The sequence below is a fragment of the Acipenser ruthenus genome, chromosome 30 (assembly GCF_902713425.1).
Source record: "Acipenser ruthenus chromosome 30, fAciRut3.2 maternal haplotype, whole genome shotgun sequence".
In the NCBI taxonomy this organism is placed as follows: domain Eukaryota; kingdom Metazoa; phylum Chordata; class Actinopteri; order Acipenseriformes; family Acipenseridae; genus Acipenser; species Acipenser ruthenus.
Window position 1 is genome coordinate 4,429,996 of NC_081218.1, and position 17,265 is coordinate 4,447,260.

A 17,265-nucleotide genomic window follows, 5' to 3' on the forward strand; every position below is an offset into this window, starting at 1 on the left:
GTAAAAATGATGTGATATCTGTATAATGTGAAATAATGTATAATGTGATATGTTGTAACAATTGTAAGTCGCCCTGGATAAGGGCGTCTGCTAAGAAATAAATAATAATAATAATAATAATAATAATAGATAGATAGATAGATAGATAGTTGTGGTATGCCAATCACTACAATGGTAACAACATGATCAAAATGCAGGTAAAGATGAAATGCAATCTAAGGTATCTGTTGTGCTCCTGCCAGCCCTGCCCGTGCCAGCACAGCAGCCCTGCTGGCAAGAGTGAAAGAGATTCCTTTCGCCTAGACATGGCTAAGCACGGATTATCCCTTTTAATCCACAGCTGGTGCTTGAGACTTCATTACTTTCACCGTACTGCATGGCACGGAGCAGGGGGTCAAAGATAACAAAAAATATATGATATGTGTGAACAGACATACGTATGTGCATCTCCACCACATTCCTGTGAGGGATTATACCTTAAAGAATGTCCTTACCAAGTTTCATCACTGTTTAATAAGCAGTTCTCTAAATGTAACAGAAAGTAGGGGGTAGTAGGTAAAGTACTAAAGGAAGCCAAGCTGCTGAAATAGTCAGGTTAGTGAAGGAAAGGCTCAGAACTGCAGATCTGCTGTTAAATCCACTGACAATGTAACCTACATTTACCAAATCTTTTATAATCTTTAACCCCTTGAAAGGGACTAAAGACGAGAATTCTCCAAATGTTACAGTCCTCAAATTAATGCAAATTCAAAGTTAAACCCAACCTTAACTGAACAGTGCAATTCACTCAGTCATTGTGTGGCTAGATTTGAATAATGTAGAAATACTACATTTCAATGACAAAGGTTTTGACTAGCAGCTGAAATGTTGAATGATCTCCTAATTGAATGAATTCAAGAAAGATTTCTAAATTAGATCTGGTTATTGAATATGAGACATCTTTCTACACCTATATAATAATGGTTATAAAATCAATTGCAAATAAATTATCTGATTGCCTCTGCAAAAATCCCATGTGTATGTTTATAAAAAAAAACAAAAAAACACCATAGTCGCTAAGGTATTATAGCGGATTACAGAAGATCTGTTGTGTCAAATGTGTACTTTTTGGGATGTTTTAAAAAAATGTTTTTTTCAAAATTTGCACACACCTGAGCCAGCATCATAAAGGATCTGCTTTTTAAACCTCAGCACAGCTCAGCCTCCAGAGACTGAGTGAAACTGACATAGGCCTGTGTTTTCAATAGGCCTGCTCATCATTTCCTGGAATCCGACATAGACCTGCACTGTCGTACCTGATCCGAACACTGTACTGGTGCTTTCATTTCACATTCACATCTATGCTTGTTCACTTTATGGCTATATTGCGCTGTCTGTTTATTTCACTTTACCACCCCTAAATGTATCACTAAAGTGGCCGAGAAATTGTCCAGCGCCACTTCAACCCTTTCCCTGCTCTTCTCTGTCAACAAGCTACACCAATGAAATGCAATCTACAGTACAGTGCAAAGCCCTGCATCCAAATAGGCTTGTGTGCAGTGCCCCAGATAAACTTTACGCATTGAAAAAATATGAATTACGCATGATATGTGTAAAGAATACGCATAGCAATTTTGCTGCACAGCTTGAGTTTGCAAGTTATCAAGCTTCTTGTACTTTGCTGGTTCCTGGCGTCTCAATTGAGAATATACTGCCCGCGGTAGCTAGAGAATGGATCAACCAACTGTAGCCTGTCTGGGAATTGGCAGAAACATGTGATCAATAAGTCTGGGTTTAAAAAAAAAATATATATATATATATATATATATATATATATATATATTTAAAAATAAAAAAACTATGTTTGAGTCCACTCACTTGCAATGCGTGTTTGTGACTGGTGAATAAGAGAGGTAGGATTTATCTGTGCTGTTTTAATCCATCTCAACCAAATCTACCAATTTACCTATCTTTAAATCTATATAATAAATACAATATATTCTGTGTGTGGAGAGAGTTGGGATGCTTTATGTTGCCATAGCGAGACGACCAATGAGGAATACAATATTATCATTTCTTTATTTGCATTTGTGCAGTATAGGAGGCTGTGTGGTCCAGTGGTTAAAGAAAAGGGCTTGTAACCAGAAGGTCCCCGGTTCAAATCCCACCTCAGCCACTGACTCATTGTATGACCCTGAGCAAATCACTTAACCTCCTTGTGCTCCGTCTTTCGGGTGAGACGTAGTTGTAAGTGACTCTGCAGCTGATGCATAGTTCACACAACCTAGTCTCTGTAAGTCACCTTGGATAAAGGCGTCTGCTAAATAAACTAATAATATTGGTGCAGTTTTTTAAAATTTTAGAAATATGCTATGTGCATGCAGGCCTTCTGCAGCGTTGTAATATATATATATATATATATATAGATTAATGTTTTTTTTTTTTTTGCTTCACAGCAATATTGTTTGTGGTCAATAAAGCAAATAAGAGTAAGTATTGCTTTTTGTACAGTAGACACAAACCAGTGTATTAAAGTTAAGGCCACATATGCATGTAAACTACAGAACAGCTTGTTTGCATGCGACTCATGTTATTATAATGGGATTTTTACTGGATTCTACTGAAATGGTCTCTTATTTTGAAAGAGAATTCCGATACAGAAGAGCTGTCCTGAATGCTGTGCTTTATGATGAGATTGGAAGACACAGCATATCAGACCGATTTCAAATTCCTTTTACAATGAAACATGTGAATAATACATTACAATTATTAGCGCTCCCTACATTCTGAACACAGGCCTGCCATACAGTAATACGGTGTTGAGCGTCTTTATGTAGCTCATGCTTGCCGCTTTTATTTATTTATTTATTTATTTTTAATTCCAAAGGCAGAGAAAAATCAAATGGCACAGACAGGGTGTCATTAATCTGCCTCACACGCTTTCCCTCTCGCTCAGTAATTGAAATGGTAAATCAAACAGAGAAATATTAAACCTGAAACTGCTCTTTCTGTCTGTGTGTCATCCCCACCACACACACACACACACACACACACACACACACACACACAGGCGCAACATATTCACATATTTCTTAGGATCAAGATGGCTTGTTGCCATGACAACATTGTTGCTATGCAACACTGATTTCTCTTCCTGCTTTGTTATGAAGCAGCACTGTAATAGAATCTCGTGCAGGGTTTCCTCTTGTTTGACTGAGGGCCCTTGCAGTACTGTACTGTACTGTATTGTTTTACTGTGGGTGTACTGGATGCATGTACACAGCTGAACAAAGACAACCTGATTCTAGTTACAAAAGAGATCGTCCTTTCAAGCAGAATTAAACTGCCCCTCACCCCAGTATAATAATAATAATAATAATAATAATAATAATAATAATAATAATAATAATAATAATAATAATAATAATAATAATGCAAGAGATTATATGGCCTTTATCATATGGTCAGCTTTTATAAGGGTACACATACGTGGTTCTGGGGGTACACATGTGTTAGTTATATAAATACTGCAGTCTGGCTATGGGGGTGCAATGGAAATTGCTTAGAACCTATTGCCAATGCTTCGTCTTCAGTCCACATTATTAAGTCAGTCTTTGATCTCATATTAAGCTGCTGTTGTAAGTCTGAACCGCGCACGTCTGAATGTGTTGTTTGTGATTGCTCTGTCTTCATTGTTTTTGAGAACCCCTTGTGATCGAGGCCTCGATCTCAAGAAATCTCTTGGTTAAATCAATCAAAGAAAATTGTACCACACAGGATGTGGGGGTGTGACAGGATTGTGTCAGGTTAGCTTGTTTGCCGCTGGGTGTAGGATTCAGACACAGGGGCCTGTGACTCTTACTGTTCCATTCTCCTCTGCAATGTTTTAATCCACACAGAGTATCCTGACCACACCATGCCATGCATTTTAATGTGCTGTTCATTTCAGCTCTGACTCTAACATGGAAACAATAAAACAGCAGCCATCTGCAGCCTCATCGACTGGCAGAATATTCTGTGCCATTTACCAAATAAATTGAAAAAAAAAAAATAGGCGCATTACAATTCTGTCAGCCTGCGCAACAATTCTATATGTGAGATGAAAGTAATTGTAACCTAGTTTCAGAGGAAACCCGGCTAGACAGAAAGAGAGGCAGGGAGCAGAAGCGAGCGTACTTTATATTCAGCTGTCACTCATAAAGGTTTTTTGATTAATAATTGATGAATTATTTATAGGTGTTGTTATTTGCTGGTATGGCCTTTTTTCATTTCTATATTCACTTCTAGCATAAAGAGAGGCTCATACATATTGTATATATGCCTGGGGGAAGTACACACAGAAGTAATTAGGTTTTCACACATATTTTGCACATTTTTGTGTTGCTGATTTGAGCTCACTTTTTCATTCCATTGACATAAATCTGATCACATGTATATATATATGGGTAAGAATATATTATCACAAAATAAATGTCCAAAATCAAAAACAGGAGACATTATTACTGCACATTATTGTCATGATAATATTTTTGACCTATATAATATGTAATTTTATATATTTCATGTTTCTTAAAAAACATTTTCTGTTTTTACCAATATCTTGGTTCTTTCACTGAAAGTAAATGCAACTCTGTGAGGGTTCTGTCAATCAGTCACAATAATAATAATAATAATAATAATAATAATAATAATAATAATAATAATAATAATAATAATAATAATAATAATAATAATAATAATAATAAACCTATGTTATGGGGCAGCAGTGTGGAGTAGTGGTTAGGGCTCTGGACTCTTGACCGGAGGGTTGTGGGTTCAATCCCAGGTGGGGGACACTGCTGTTGTACCCTTGAGCAAGGTACTTTACCTAGATTGCTCCAGTAAAAACCCAACTGTATAAATGGGTAATTGTATGTAAAAATAATGTGATATCTTGTAACAATTGTAAGTCGCCCTGGATAAGGGCGTCTGCTAAGAAATACATAATAATAATAATAATTATAAGAATATGGAATCCTGGATCATACAAATAAAGTTATTTGCATATTACATCACATATCCCTAACCCTGGATGCATCCTGACTTCGAGAGATCCTTTCCCTTTTTATCGGTGCTTATTTAAACAGCAGACTGCAGCACCCTTTGAGATTCCCACACTGCAGCCAGACATGTATCATCACACAAGAACACAAAAGCAGACCAAAGAAAAAGTTTCCTGTGAAGACATCCCAGAAGCACGAGCTGGCAAGAGAGTCTGGAGACACTGATAGCGATTCGCTTTTTATTGTGTTTTTAAAGATAGAAAACTATTCGCGTTAACAAAAGTCGTTCTATATATTATTACAAAAAAAAAAAAGAAGAATACATTTGGCTGCTGTGATAATTCTAGGTTAAAATCAGCCCCTCAGGGTTCTGGCGATTTATACATAAATCATAAATATATAATGTCATCAGAAATATGATGCAAAAAGCTGCAACGTTCTATAATTATCCTGAAGATAGCACTGTATCAGAAAGTATCATATTACTAGCCTGCAGCTGCTGAAGCATGACCTGGCTTGCAATCTTTATTTTCTTCTGTTTAGCTTTTGTTTTATATTGAAGCAGTTCTTTCTAAATTAACATTATAATAAAGTTAAAGGGACCTCAATAGATGGTGAAACCACCTGAACAGAATCAGCTAAATATGTTTAAAAATATATACAGCAGCTTTTGAGAGCAGTCTCTTCTCCGGGGGAGAAGTCGAAATTGAAGACAAAGAAAATCCTCCCATTTTTGTGGTCTTGAAAGCTAGTGTATATTCTTAGACATATTTCAGCTGTGTTGCGTGTGCCTCTTGTTGTAAATTCATCATTATTGGAAGTAAATAGCTATGTAAAACAAGCAATGTTATACAGGTACATCACAAAGGTTTGTGGTCAATAAGGGTTATGGTGTGTCTCTCTGTGCAGTAAGGGCTGTGTCTCTGTGTGTGTCTCTGTGTGCAGTAAGGGCTGTGTCTCTGTGTGCAGTAAGGGCTGTGTCTCTGTGTGCAGTAAGGGCTGTGTCTCTGTGTGCAGTAAGGGCTGTGTCTCTGTGTGCAGTAAGGACTGTGTCTCTGTGTGTGTCTCTGTGTGCAGTAAGGGCTGTGTCTCTGTGTGCAGTAAGGGCTGTGTCCCTGTGTGCAGTAAGGGCTGTGTCTCTGTGTGCAGTAAGGGCTGTGTCTCTGTGTGCAGTAAGGGCTGTGTCTCTGTGTGCAGTAAGGGCTGTGTCTCTGTGTGCAGTAAGGGCTGTGTCTCTGTGTGCAGTAAGGGCTGTGTCTCTGTGTGCAGTAAGGGCTGTGTCTCTGTGTGCAGTAAGGGCTGTGTCTCTGTGTGCAGTAAGGGCTGTGTCTCTGTGTGTGTCTCTGTGTGCAGTAAAGGCTGTGTCTCTGTGTGCAGTAAGGGCTGTGTCTCTGTGTGTGTCTCTGTGTGCAGTAAGGGCTGTGTCTCTGTGTGTAGTAAGGGCTGTGTCTCTGTGTGTGTCTCCGTGTGCAGTAAGGGCTGCGTCTCTGTGTGTGTCTCTGTGTGCAGTAAGGGCTGTGTCTCTGTGTGTGTCTCTGTGTGCAGTAAGGGCTGTGTCTCTGTGTGCAGTAAGGGCTATGTCTCTGTTTGCAGTAAGGGCTGTGTCTCTGTGTGTGTCTCTGTGTGCAGTACGGGCTGTGTCTCTGTGTGTGTCTCTGTGTGCAGTAAGGGCTGTGTCTCTGTGTGCAGTAAGGGCTGTGTCTCTGTGTGCAGTAAGGGCTGTGTCTCTGTGTGTGTCTCTGTGTGCAGTAAGGGCTGTGTCTCTGTGTGCAGTAAGGGCTGTGTCTCTGTGTGTGTCTCTGTGTGCAGTAAGGGCTGTGTCTCTGTGTGCAGTAAGGGCTGCGTCTCTGTGTGTGTCCCTGTGTGCAGTAAGGGCTGTGTCTCTGTGTGCAGTAAGGGCTGTGTCTTTGTGTGTGTCTCTGTGTGCAGTAAGGGCTGTGTCTCTGTGTGCAGTAAGGGCTGTGTCTCTGTGTGTGTCTCTGTGTGCAGTAAGGGCTGTGTCTCTGTGTGCAGTAAGGGCTGTGTCTCTGTGTGCAGTAAGGGCTGTGTCTCTGTGTGTGTCTCTGTGTGCAGTAAGGGCTGTGTCTCTATGTGCAGTAAGGGCTGTGTCTCTGTGTGCAGTAAGGGCTGTGTCTCTGTGTGCAGTAAGGGCTGTGTCTCTGTGTGTGTCTCTGTGTGCAGTAAGGGCTGTGTCTCTATGTGCAGTAAGGGCTGTGTCTCTGTGTGCAGTAAGGGCTGTGTCTCTGTGTGCAGTAAGGACTGTGTCTCTGTGTGCAGTAAGGGCTGTGTCTCTGTGTGCAGTAAGGGCTGTGTCTCTGTGTGCAGTAAGGGCTGTGTCTCTGTGTGCAGTAAGGGCTGTGTCTCTGTGTGCAGTAAGGGCTGTGTCCCTGTGTGCAGTAAGGGCTGTGTCTCTGTGTGCAGTAAGGGCTGTGTCTCTGTGTGTGTCTCTGTGTGCAGTAAGGGCTGTGTCTCTATGTGCAGTAAGGGCTGTGTCTCTGTGTGCAGTAAGGGCTGTGTCTCTGTGTGCAGTAAGGGCTGTGTCTCTGTGTGTGTCTCTGTGTGCAGTAAGGGCTGTGTCTCTATGTGCAGTAAGGGCTGTGTCTCTGTGTGCAGTAAGGGCTGTGTCTCTGTGTGCAGTAAGGACTGTGTCTCTGTGTGCAGTAAGGGCTGTGTCTCTGTGTGCAGTAAGGGCTGTGTCTCTGTGTGCAGTAAGGGCTGTGTCCCTGTGTGCAGTAAGGGCTGTGTCCCTGTGTGCAGTAAGGGCTGTGTCTCTGTGTGCAGTAAGGGCTGTGTCTCTGTGTGCAGTAAGGGCTGTGTCTCTGTGTGCAGTAAGGGCTGTGTCTCTGTGTGTGTCTCTGTGTGCAGTAAGGGCTGTGTCTCTGTGTGCAGTAAGGGCTGTGTCTCTGTGTGTGTCTCTGTGTGCAGTAAGGGCTGTGTCTCTGTGTGCAGTAAGGGCTGCGTCTCTGTGTGTGTCCCTGTGTGCAGTAAGGGCTGTGTCTCTGTGTGCAGTAAGGGCTGTGTCTCTGTGTGTGTCTCTGTGTGCAGTAAGGGCTGTGTCTCTGTGTGCAGTAAGGGCTGTGTCTCTGTGTGTGTCTCTGTGTGCAGTAAGGGCTGTGTCTCTGTGTGCAGTAAGGGCTGTGTCTCTGTGTGCAGTAAGGGCTGTGTCTCTGTGTGTGTCTCTGTGTGCAGTAAGGGCTGTGTCTCTATGTGCAGTAAGGGCTGTGTCTCTGTGTGCAGTAAGGGCTGTGTCTCTGTGTGCAGTAAGGGCTGTGTCTCTGTGTGTGTCTCTGTGTGCAGTAAGGGCTGTGTCTCTATGTGCAGTAAGGGCTGTGTCTCTGTGTGCAGTAAGGGCTGTGTCTCTGTGTGCAGTAAGGACTGTGTCTCTGTGTGCAGTAAGGGCTGTGTCTCTGTGTGCAGTAAGGGCTGTGTCTCTGTGTGCAGTAAGGGCTGTGTCTCTGTGTGCAGTAAGGGCTGTGTCCCTGTGTGCAGTAAGGGCTGTGTCCCTGTGTGCAGTAAGGGCTGTGTCTCTGTGTGCAGTAAGGGCTGTGTCTCTGTGTGCAGTAAGGGCTGTGTCTCTGTGTGTGTCTCTGTGTGCAGTAAGGGTTGTGTCTCTGTGTGTGTCTCTGTGTGCAGTAAGGGGTGTGTCTCTGTGTGCAGTAAGGGCTGTGTCTCTGTGTGCAGTAAGGGCTGTGTCTCTGTGTGCAGTAAGGGCTGTGTCTCTGTGTGTGTCCCTGTGTGCAGTAAGGGCTGTGTCTCTGTGTGCAGTAAGGGCTGCGTCTCTGTGTGTGTCTCTGTGTGCAGTAAGGGCTGTGTCTCTGTGTGCAGTAAGGGCTGTGGCGTGCCTTTGTGTGCTGTTGTTACTCACGCTTGTGGTTGTTCTTCCGGTGGAAGGGCAGCGTGTGCCGCTCCGAGTCCTCCTCTCCCTCCTCGTCTGCCAGGTGGGTGTGGGTGTAGTGGTAGCTCAGCCCCGGGCGGTTCTTATAGCGCTTCCCACAGACTGCACAACAACACAACAGGACACAAAGGGTTAAAACCAGCACAGCCACAGACCCCACTCTGGGCACCTGTGGGCCTTTCCTAGTGAAGAACTTAATAGCAATTTGAAATGACCTGTTTGACATCCAGTGGAATAATACTTTTCATAATGTTTAATACGAGGTCTATCAAGCAAGAAGCATTTTTTTTATTATTATTATTGGATATACAAAAAAGACAGCAGACATTAAATACAATTTTACTATAATGTGTGCATCTTCCAACTAGGATGTGATGGCAACACATATAAGGTTAGATTTACTAGAATTATTTTGTTACTTTAAGGGATAAATCAAGAGTCATGGGCAGCTAGGGGGCATGATTGAGTGTGATAAACTATAACAGGCACATTGAATAAGTACTGTACACAGATTTAACCACTATGGACACTGAATGGAGGTGCATTCGAGAAGCATCAGGATCCTTCATGAACACACCCCAGCGTCGTGTCCGCTGCTTCTTCCACAAACTGGTACCTATATCATTGCTTCACTTCTGTTAGTAACTAGTGGTCTCATTACTGTGTCTAACGATAATGACTAAGCTGTAAAAGTGTGTCTTTTTGTGATTATTGGAATCAATAAAGGAAACTTGGTAAATTCTGCTTAAATCCTTGTTGTGTGCGCTGCTTCACATAAATAATTGAGTTTCCTTACAATGTCATTAATATAAAAATATAATAAGGTCATTTTGAAAGGGACTCATATTCTCTGTATTTTCCTACTATGTATTTTCTTACTTGTTTAATATCCTGTTACTATACTGACAGTGTGTTCATGAGAATGGTTCACAGTCAACTCGTCCCAAACTAGCTCAGCCTTAGCACTGTTGGATGCAAGTGAAATCACAGGCAAATCCTCTCAGATTACAGAGAAATTGCAGGCAAATCTTGTAGGATTACAGTGAAATCACAGGCAAATCCTCGGATTACAGTTAAATCACAGGCATATCCTCGGATTACAGTGAAATCACAGGAAAATCCTCGGATTAGAGAGAAATCACAGGCAAATCCTCTCAGATTACAGTGAAATCACAGGCAAATCTGGTCACACTGATGAATAATAATCAGAATCATAACTTCACTAACCTTTACAAATGCAGCAAGCAAATTAAAAGGGAAACAACTGTATATGTGTTGAGTTGCACCTCAAAATGGCTGATATTATTATTATTATTATTATTATTATTATTATTATTATTATTATTATTATTATAATAATAATAATAATAATAATAATAATAATAATAATAATAATAATAATAATAATAATAATAATAATAATAACAGTACAATCTGTCCTCTGAATTATCTCATTTTCAGTATGCTTGAATAGTAGTTTAAATATAGCAGCTGCATCCATCCCGTTTCAGATGGTTGTATAACAGGTGAATTGTAGGCTATTGCACACAACTACTATGGCTAATATTAACAATAACAGAAATAATAATATGTTGTGTGTGTATAAAATAAAGCCATAGGCGTTTAAATTTAAATTTAAATTAAAAAAAAAAAAACATACCTGGATTGACGTGTGCTTTATTTGCAATCTTGGATTGTAATTTCATTCATAGTGTTGCCACAGAGGAATGGTAAAAGGCTATGCAAGAAATCACTTGAACCAATTCAATTGGATATGACAGATTCTGTTGTATTATTACATGTCATTACTGTACAGCACTCGGTACTGTAAGGTGTGATAGCAAAACTGCCAAGAACGATAAAATACCATTTCCAAGCCTTGTAGGTGGATTTTCGCTTTCTCCTCTCCACTGCTCTACTGAAACACATATCTGAGGTACAGACCCCCCCCCCCCCCCACCCCACACGCACCCCTGCCTGCGGTCCAGCCCCAACAGGTAGAGGGGTACTCACTGTCACAGACGTAGGGCTTGTCTCTGTCCTCCAGGGAGGCTGGCTCCTGCCTCTTCCTCATGCCGCCAATCCCACAGGCCTGCATGCAACAACGAGAGGTCAGCACTGAGGGAGCATTCAGAGTCTTTTCCAAGAGGGAACAGGAAACCATTGTGAAAGGCTGAATTGATTTATTTTACATGATACCAATATGTTAATTGTAGTTAGCAAAATAATTTCATAAAATGTTGTCCGCCATGCAATTCCATTCACATCTGGGTGTAAAATGTGCAGTTTTGAAAAAAGCACCTGCTATAGCAAACATGTACTTCCAATGTCTAGAACTCAGAAGGCTCTAACTGCACATTGGAGATCTACACAGTGAAAGGATCTGCTATTACTGTGTTAGCCGCAATCACTGTGATGTTACTGTGTTAAATAAAGCCCTGCATGTGAAGTCTAGCTGGTCTCGTCACAGTCCTTACCCGGCCTTTGGTCTTGTTTTTGCGCTTGGGGACGTCATCCTCGAGCTCCTCCATTTCCAGCTCATGAGGGAAGTCGCCCACCAGCAGCTTCTGTAAGGAGACAGCAGGGTTCCTGTAACATGTGATGCTGCAGAGCGTCATTGGGGTACCCCAGGAACATTCATGCAGATGAGTCTGAGTAACATGTATGACCCCAGAGGTCGAGTTCATTATATACAGCCATCCTCAAGAGTTAAAGAAACAGGGAACTCCATGACCTTCTGTGGAGTGTTCCTTTACCATGTTTGCGTTCTGTATTTAGTTACAGATACATTTCGTATTTGGGACATATTTGATGCTCAGAGGAGGAGGAGTAATAACAGGCGTGACAGTGAGGCACCCCACTGAATTCCTGTGCTGTGTTTCCAGTTGACTGCAGTGCTGATAAAGGTAACTGTGCCTCAGTGGTCCCGCAGATGGTCAATGGTTTATACAGCTGGTACCAGTTCACTTTCCTATTCATCCCAGTCAAAATCTAAATGTACCAGTGTTGCCGTTTCTCGGGGGTTTCATGTTTTAGTTAGACGGTTATGACTTGTGTGGGATGTTTTATGGTTTGAAAGGTACTTGCAGGTAAAGTGAAAGTGCAGGTTGCCTGAGCAATTTGAAACAATTCTCTTGCACAAGGAAAGTGCAGCTGCTAGTGGTGCTTATAAGCAACTCTTCTCACCACCTGAACAACTTGCTACAGGGTTTTCATATTAAAGGTACAGAGCTGCAATCAGAAACCAATTACCTGCGAATTTCCAATGGGAAATAACCAACACTGTAATACCCATTGAGGAAACTAGTACTATTATTACAAGCGGAGTGAGGCTTCAGAAAAGGTGCCATCGATCAATGACTGTTTACCGAGGCTCACAAAATACAAATTCAATTGTTGATTCTTACTAAAGGGAAACGTCCTGACCCTGTAATGCCCTGTAATGTGGATTAGCAAACTGAATTAAACAGTCTGGAGCTTGTATTTCACAATTCAATATTTGGCCCTGTGTGCTTGCCCTCCATGTCTCCTTTCCAGCTTACTAGCTGGGCAGCGTTTACTATTACATTATACTTCAGTTGGAGGGCTGAGCTTGTTTGGAGAAGCATGGATCCTGCAATAGGGTTTGATTGCGCTGACACAGAGACAACAGCGCCTTGTACTGACTGCTTTATCAGCCCAAAAAGGTAGAAAGGCTTAACACTAGAACAACCAAGACGGTCATTTTGACCGTTTTTGGAATTTAAATTTAAATTGTGGTGTGTGTGTGTTTAAGATACGGAGCTGTGCTTTCCTGACTTTTCCTAAATATATGTACTAATTACCCTGACAAAGAAAGAATAGTGTAGCAGCAAAAATTAGCGAGATAAAACACTGTCATACCTATAACGACCAGGCGCGGTCAAATTGACCGATACATATAAAACATTATAACAATTAAATGTTGCGGTATTATTTGTGTTTATCAGTCGGAACTTGCAGACATGTATTGAAGTTTGATTATATCAGTCTGCATTCCTCAAGTGAGTGGTCTGTTGACATTTCTATTGTTTCAATGAGCCTCCTGATAGCCCATCAATCAGCCTTGACAGCTCACAGCACCAGGCTGTCTGTCTGCAGTCTGGTTACTATACAAGTTACTCGTTTTTCTAAGAAATTAATTGATACTTCAATACACATTGAAAATGGATCGCGGAAGACGCAGGACAGCAAACCAGTGTTTGGAATTACTGCAAATTTTACTAAACAACGATTCTGATGCAGCAGAGATGGACAATGGCGATTCTGGCTCTGAAGCAGACTGGGTTTGCGAAGATGAATCTTCCAGCAGCAGTGACATCAAGATGATCCCTGGTCAATGCCCTTGGAGGAATTAGAAGCTTTAATTGCACTGGTATATGCCCGTGGAGCATTTGGTGCCAGAAGCCTGGGTTACTGTTGATAGCTGTGCCAAATGCCCAAAGACAGTCTGCAGTAAGTGCACTGCATATTTTGAAAAGCACAGGATCTGTGTGATTTATGCCAGCACTTAGACTTTGTAAACAATTGTAAATGAAGCCCATTCTGTTCAAATGTTTTTTTATTCATGTAATTTCGATTATAGTATGTCTGTATATAAACGCATAGCTTCGGTTGCGTGTATGCGCTTTGTTATGTAGGCAATATAAACCCATTTATTTTGGTATTTTTTATATTTATCTATGTTTTGTATGTATGATGTACCTGTATATACATATTTATTTTCAAATATTTGTTTATTTCATTTTTTTTTTTTTTTGGAGGATTCTTGAAATGTATTTGTTTACGACTGTAAGTTGCCCTGGATAAGGGCGTCTGCTAAGGAATAAATAATAATAATAATAATAATAATAATAATAATAATAATAATAATAATAATAATAATAATAATAATAATAATAATAATGCACGTTATGTAATATGTCTGTATATAAACACATTTCTGTTCAAATGTCTGTTTATTTACAATGTTTCGGTTGTGTAGATGTTTTATATGACATTCCTGAATAAAACTACGATTTATATTCAATTGTTTGTCCTTTCATTATAATATTTATGTTGTTTTTAATACGCCGGTCAAATTGACTGCTCATGGTTGTTCTAGGTATGTCTATAAACACGGTTGTTCTAGTGTTAAAAAGCCTGACTTTCCATTCAGTTTCAGTCAAGCACAGGGCTCATTATAAAGCAGTGTTTTCACACTTCACAACCACTTCCCCCTATTGTAAAAATGCAATGTACTTAGAAACGAATATGCCTTTTAAATGGAGCAGCAGCCAAACTACTTAACTTACTGTCCTGTAGGGCAATCACTGCATCATTAACATGGCTGGTTATTGTTTCTCAGATGGGGATATAATCTAACGAATGAGTGGGATGATAACATTCGTCCACTTATCAGAAGTAAGACTGGCCAGGATGTGACTAAGATGCATCCAGACTGACTCAACATGTGCAGAAGCCAGTAGGCCTCTCTCATTCATACAGGTTGGTCTTGTCGCAGGTTGGCTCCATTTCCAAAATTTATGAAACTTTTTCTCATCGATTAATCCTACTCCATTGGCCGTGCTTTTGAGTTTGGTGCCGAATGAACAGCAGAGCTTTAGCAACTTTGTTTGGAGGCGTCCCCAACATCATACCTGGGTTTGGGATCTTGTGAAATCAGTTTTCTTAAATCTGACAAATAAATAAAACTCTGTTGTGTGGATCCACTGAAAAATGTTCTGCAGCCTGAAATCCCTCCCCTCCCTTCTCTATTTTGAAAAAGCCCCTTCATGATTTACATTTTTTTTTTTTGCACTAACAATCCTAAAAGTTGTCACACTTTATAATTATGGCATTTCATACTGTTCATATGAATCTGTGAAGAGTGCATCACAGGTGAACATTACTGAGCAGTACTGACCAGGTCTGCTCTGTTCAGCTTCACATATCAGAACCCAGGCCTAGTTCTGCAGCAGCCATCCTCCCAGCTCTAATCGCTGTAGCTAGTCCTATCTCTAACACTATCTGCAGTAGCCAGCCCCATCTCTAACACTGTCTGCAGTAGCCAGCCCCATCTCTAACACTATCTGCAGTAGCCAGCCCCATCTCTAACACTATCTGCAGTAGCCAGCCCCATCTCTAACACTATCTGCAGTAGCCAGCCCCATCTCTAACACTATCTGCAGTAGCCAGCCCCATCTCTAACACTATCTGCAGTAGCCAGCCCCATCTCTAACACTATCTGCAGTAGCCAGCCCCATCTCTAACACTATCTGCAGTAGCCAGCCCCATCTCTAACACTATCTGCAGTAGCCAGCCCCATCTCTAACACTATCTGCAGTAGCCAGCCCCATCTCTAACACTATCTGCAGTAGCCAGCCCCATCTCTAACACTATCTGCAGTAGCCAGCCCCATCTCTAACACTATCTGCAGTAGCCAGCCCCATCTCTAACACTATCTGCATCTTTGCTACTGTTTTTCTCCTGAGAGTTTGTTTGCAATAGCAAGGCTCATTATTGTCTGCTCCAGGGTATAAAAACAAAGAAACAAATAGAGACGTTGGCCTCAATCACATTACAAACACACTGTGTGAGTTTTTGCCTCCTAGACTTGTCTGGGAAAGGTTTGAAGATGCAACTTCACAATGCTGACTTAACAAATGTCTTTTTCATCAGATCACATGATTCATACTGGAAGCACAGATGGATGGAAAACTCAGATATACAGCTACGGCCAAATATTTAGCATTACCTACAATTTTAGGATTCAGACATAATAATAAAAAACATAAATGAACATCATTTAGATCTTTTATTTACATTTTGTAATCAAAGAAACTACAAAATTATATTGCAAAAGTCTACCGGAAGCCGTAATAGTAGTACAGTAGTTCATGTTAGATTTCAAAATATCAAATTTTTTCATTTTTTGTCAGTTTTTTTGTCAGGTTTCATTCGACTTTATGAAGGAAAAGCAGTTCATTCTATAGGGTGATGCAAAATCTTTGGTCACAGCTGTCGGCAGCAAAAGAGGTTTGCACAAAAACATAGGTGGTAAAATAGTTTATTTATTTCATGACATTTAGTGTGAATTAGCCATGATTGACCTTGGCGGAGAGAATCGCAGAATACAGCTGTGTACCGAATGAAACCAACATTTTGAAAGATTTTCATCATTAAAAAGTCACATGATCCAATATAGCACCCATCTTAGGTCACACAGTTAGCTGTGCCATCAGATTTTGCCTGAATCCATAACACTGCAAAAAATAGTTAAAGCATTTCTTAGCAGTTGTATTATCGGCAGAGCATTTGCAAACTCCCCTCAAATTCAAAAATAAACCCATAAATAGGTTTCATTCTGAATTATTATATATCATAATTATTATTAAAACTACTATTAATCATAACATTTAAAAAAAAGTAACATATGAAAAAATGTCTGTTCCACATTGAAACAGCCTTTTCATCTGACAAAGTAACCTTTTCAAAATGTGCATTTTAATTAAGGCAATGTAGTTGAAAATGCATTATAAATCATGAAGCCATTCTTAATGTAGCCGTGTGCACCACCTGACAAACATGCTAAAGACACGGGTAACACCACAGCATTAACGGTATGTTGTGATCTTTCTTTCATTCACAATCGGTGAATATGTACAGATGACCCTGCCTCTTAGTAAGAGTGCCAGTATAATCTCCTCAAGAGACCGAGTCAACTGTACAACTCCCCAGTAATGTTGTTGAAGCTGACACCCTGGGATCCTTCAAGAAGCTGCTTGATGAGATTCTGGGATCAATAAGCTACTAACAACCAAACGAGCAAGATGGGCTGAATGGGGCCTCCTCTCGTTTGTAAACTTTCTTATGTTCTTATGTTCTTACTTACTACCTTACACTACTCCACACAGGGCAGCAGTGTGGAGTAGTGGTTAGGGCTCTGGACTCTTGACCGGAGGGTCGTGGGTTCAATCCCAGGAGGGGGACGCTGCTGCTGTACGCTTGAGCAAGGTACTTTACCTAGATTGCTCCAGTAAAAACCCAACTGTCTAAATGGGTAATTGTATGTAAAATTAATGTGTAAAAAATAATGTAATTGTATGTAAAAATAATGTGATATCTTGTAACAATTGTAAATCGCCCTGGATAAGGACGTCTGCTAAAAAATGAATAATAATTACAGTAACCCATATTCAAAGCAGTGGGGATAAAACAGGATTAAACTAAGTGTTCCTCAACTGCCTGCAGTGTTTACAAGCAACACATTAGTTCACCTTTGCTGTATCCCGTGTCATCCCATATTTTTTTCAACATATTCCCGATTGTTTTTATTCACATATCATAGGT

General features: G+C 40.7%; 1 protein-coding gene across 3 annotated transcripts in view; it reads right to left on the reverse strand.

The window, feature by feature from the left end:
- Positions 1–17,265, reverse strand: part of LOC117395420 (zinc finger protein neuro-d4-like) — an 87,940-nt gene that overhangs the window by 40,117 nt on the left and 30,558 nt on the right. For all 3 annotated transcript variants that reach the window (XM_059004906.1, XM_059004907.1, XM_059004908.1), the window contains exons 6-8: positions 11,394–11,483; positions 10,930–11,008; positions 8,887–9,018 (exon numbers count right to left, since the gene is read on the reverse strand). In XM_059004906.1, the coding sequence (XP_058860889.1) occupies positions 8,887–9,018; positions 10,930–11,008; positions 11,394–11,483 (301 nt within the window). The remainder of the gene's footprint in view (positions 1–8,886; positions 9,019–10,929; positions 11,009–11,393; positions 11,484–17,265) is intronic.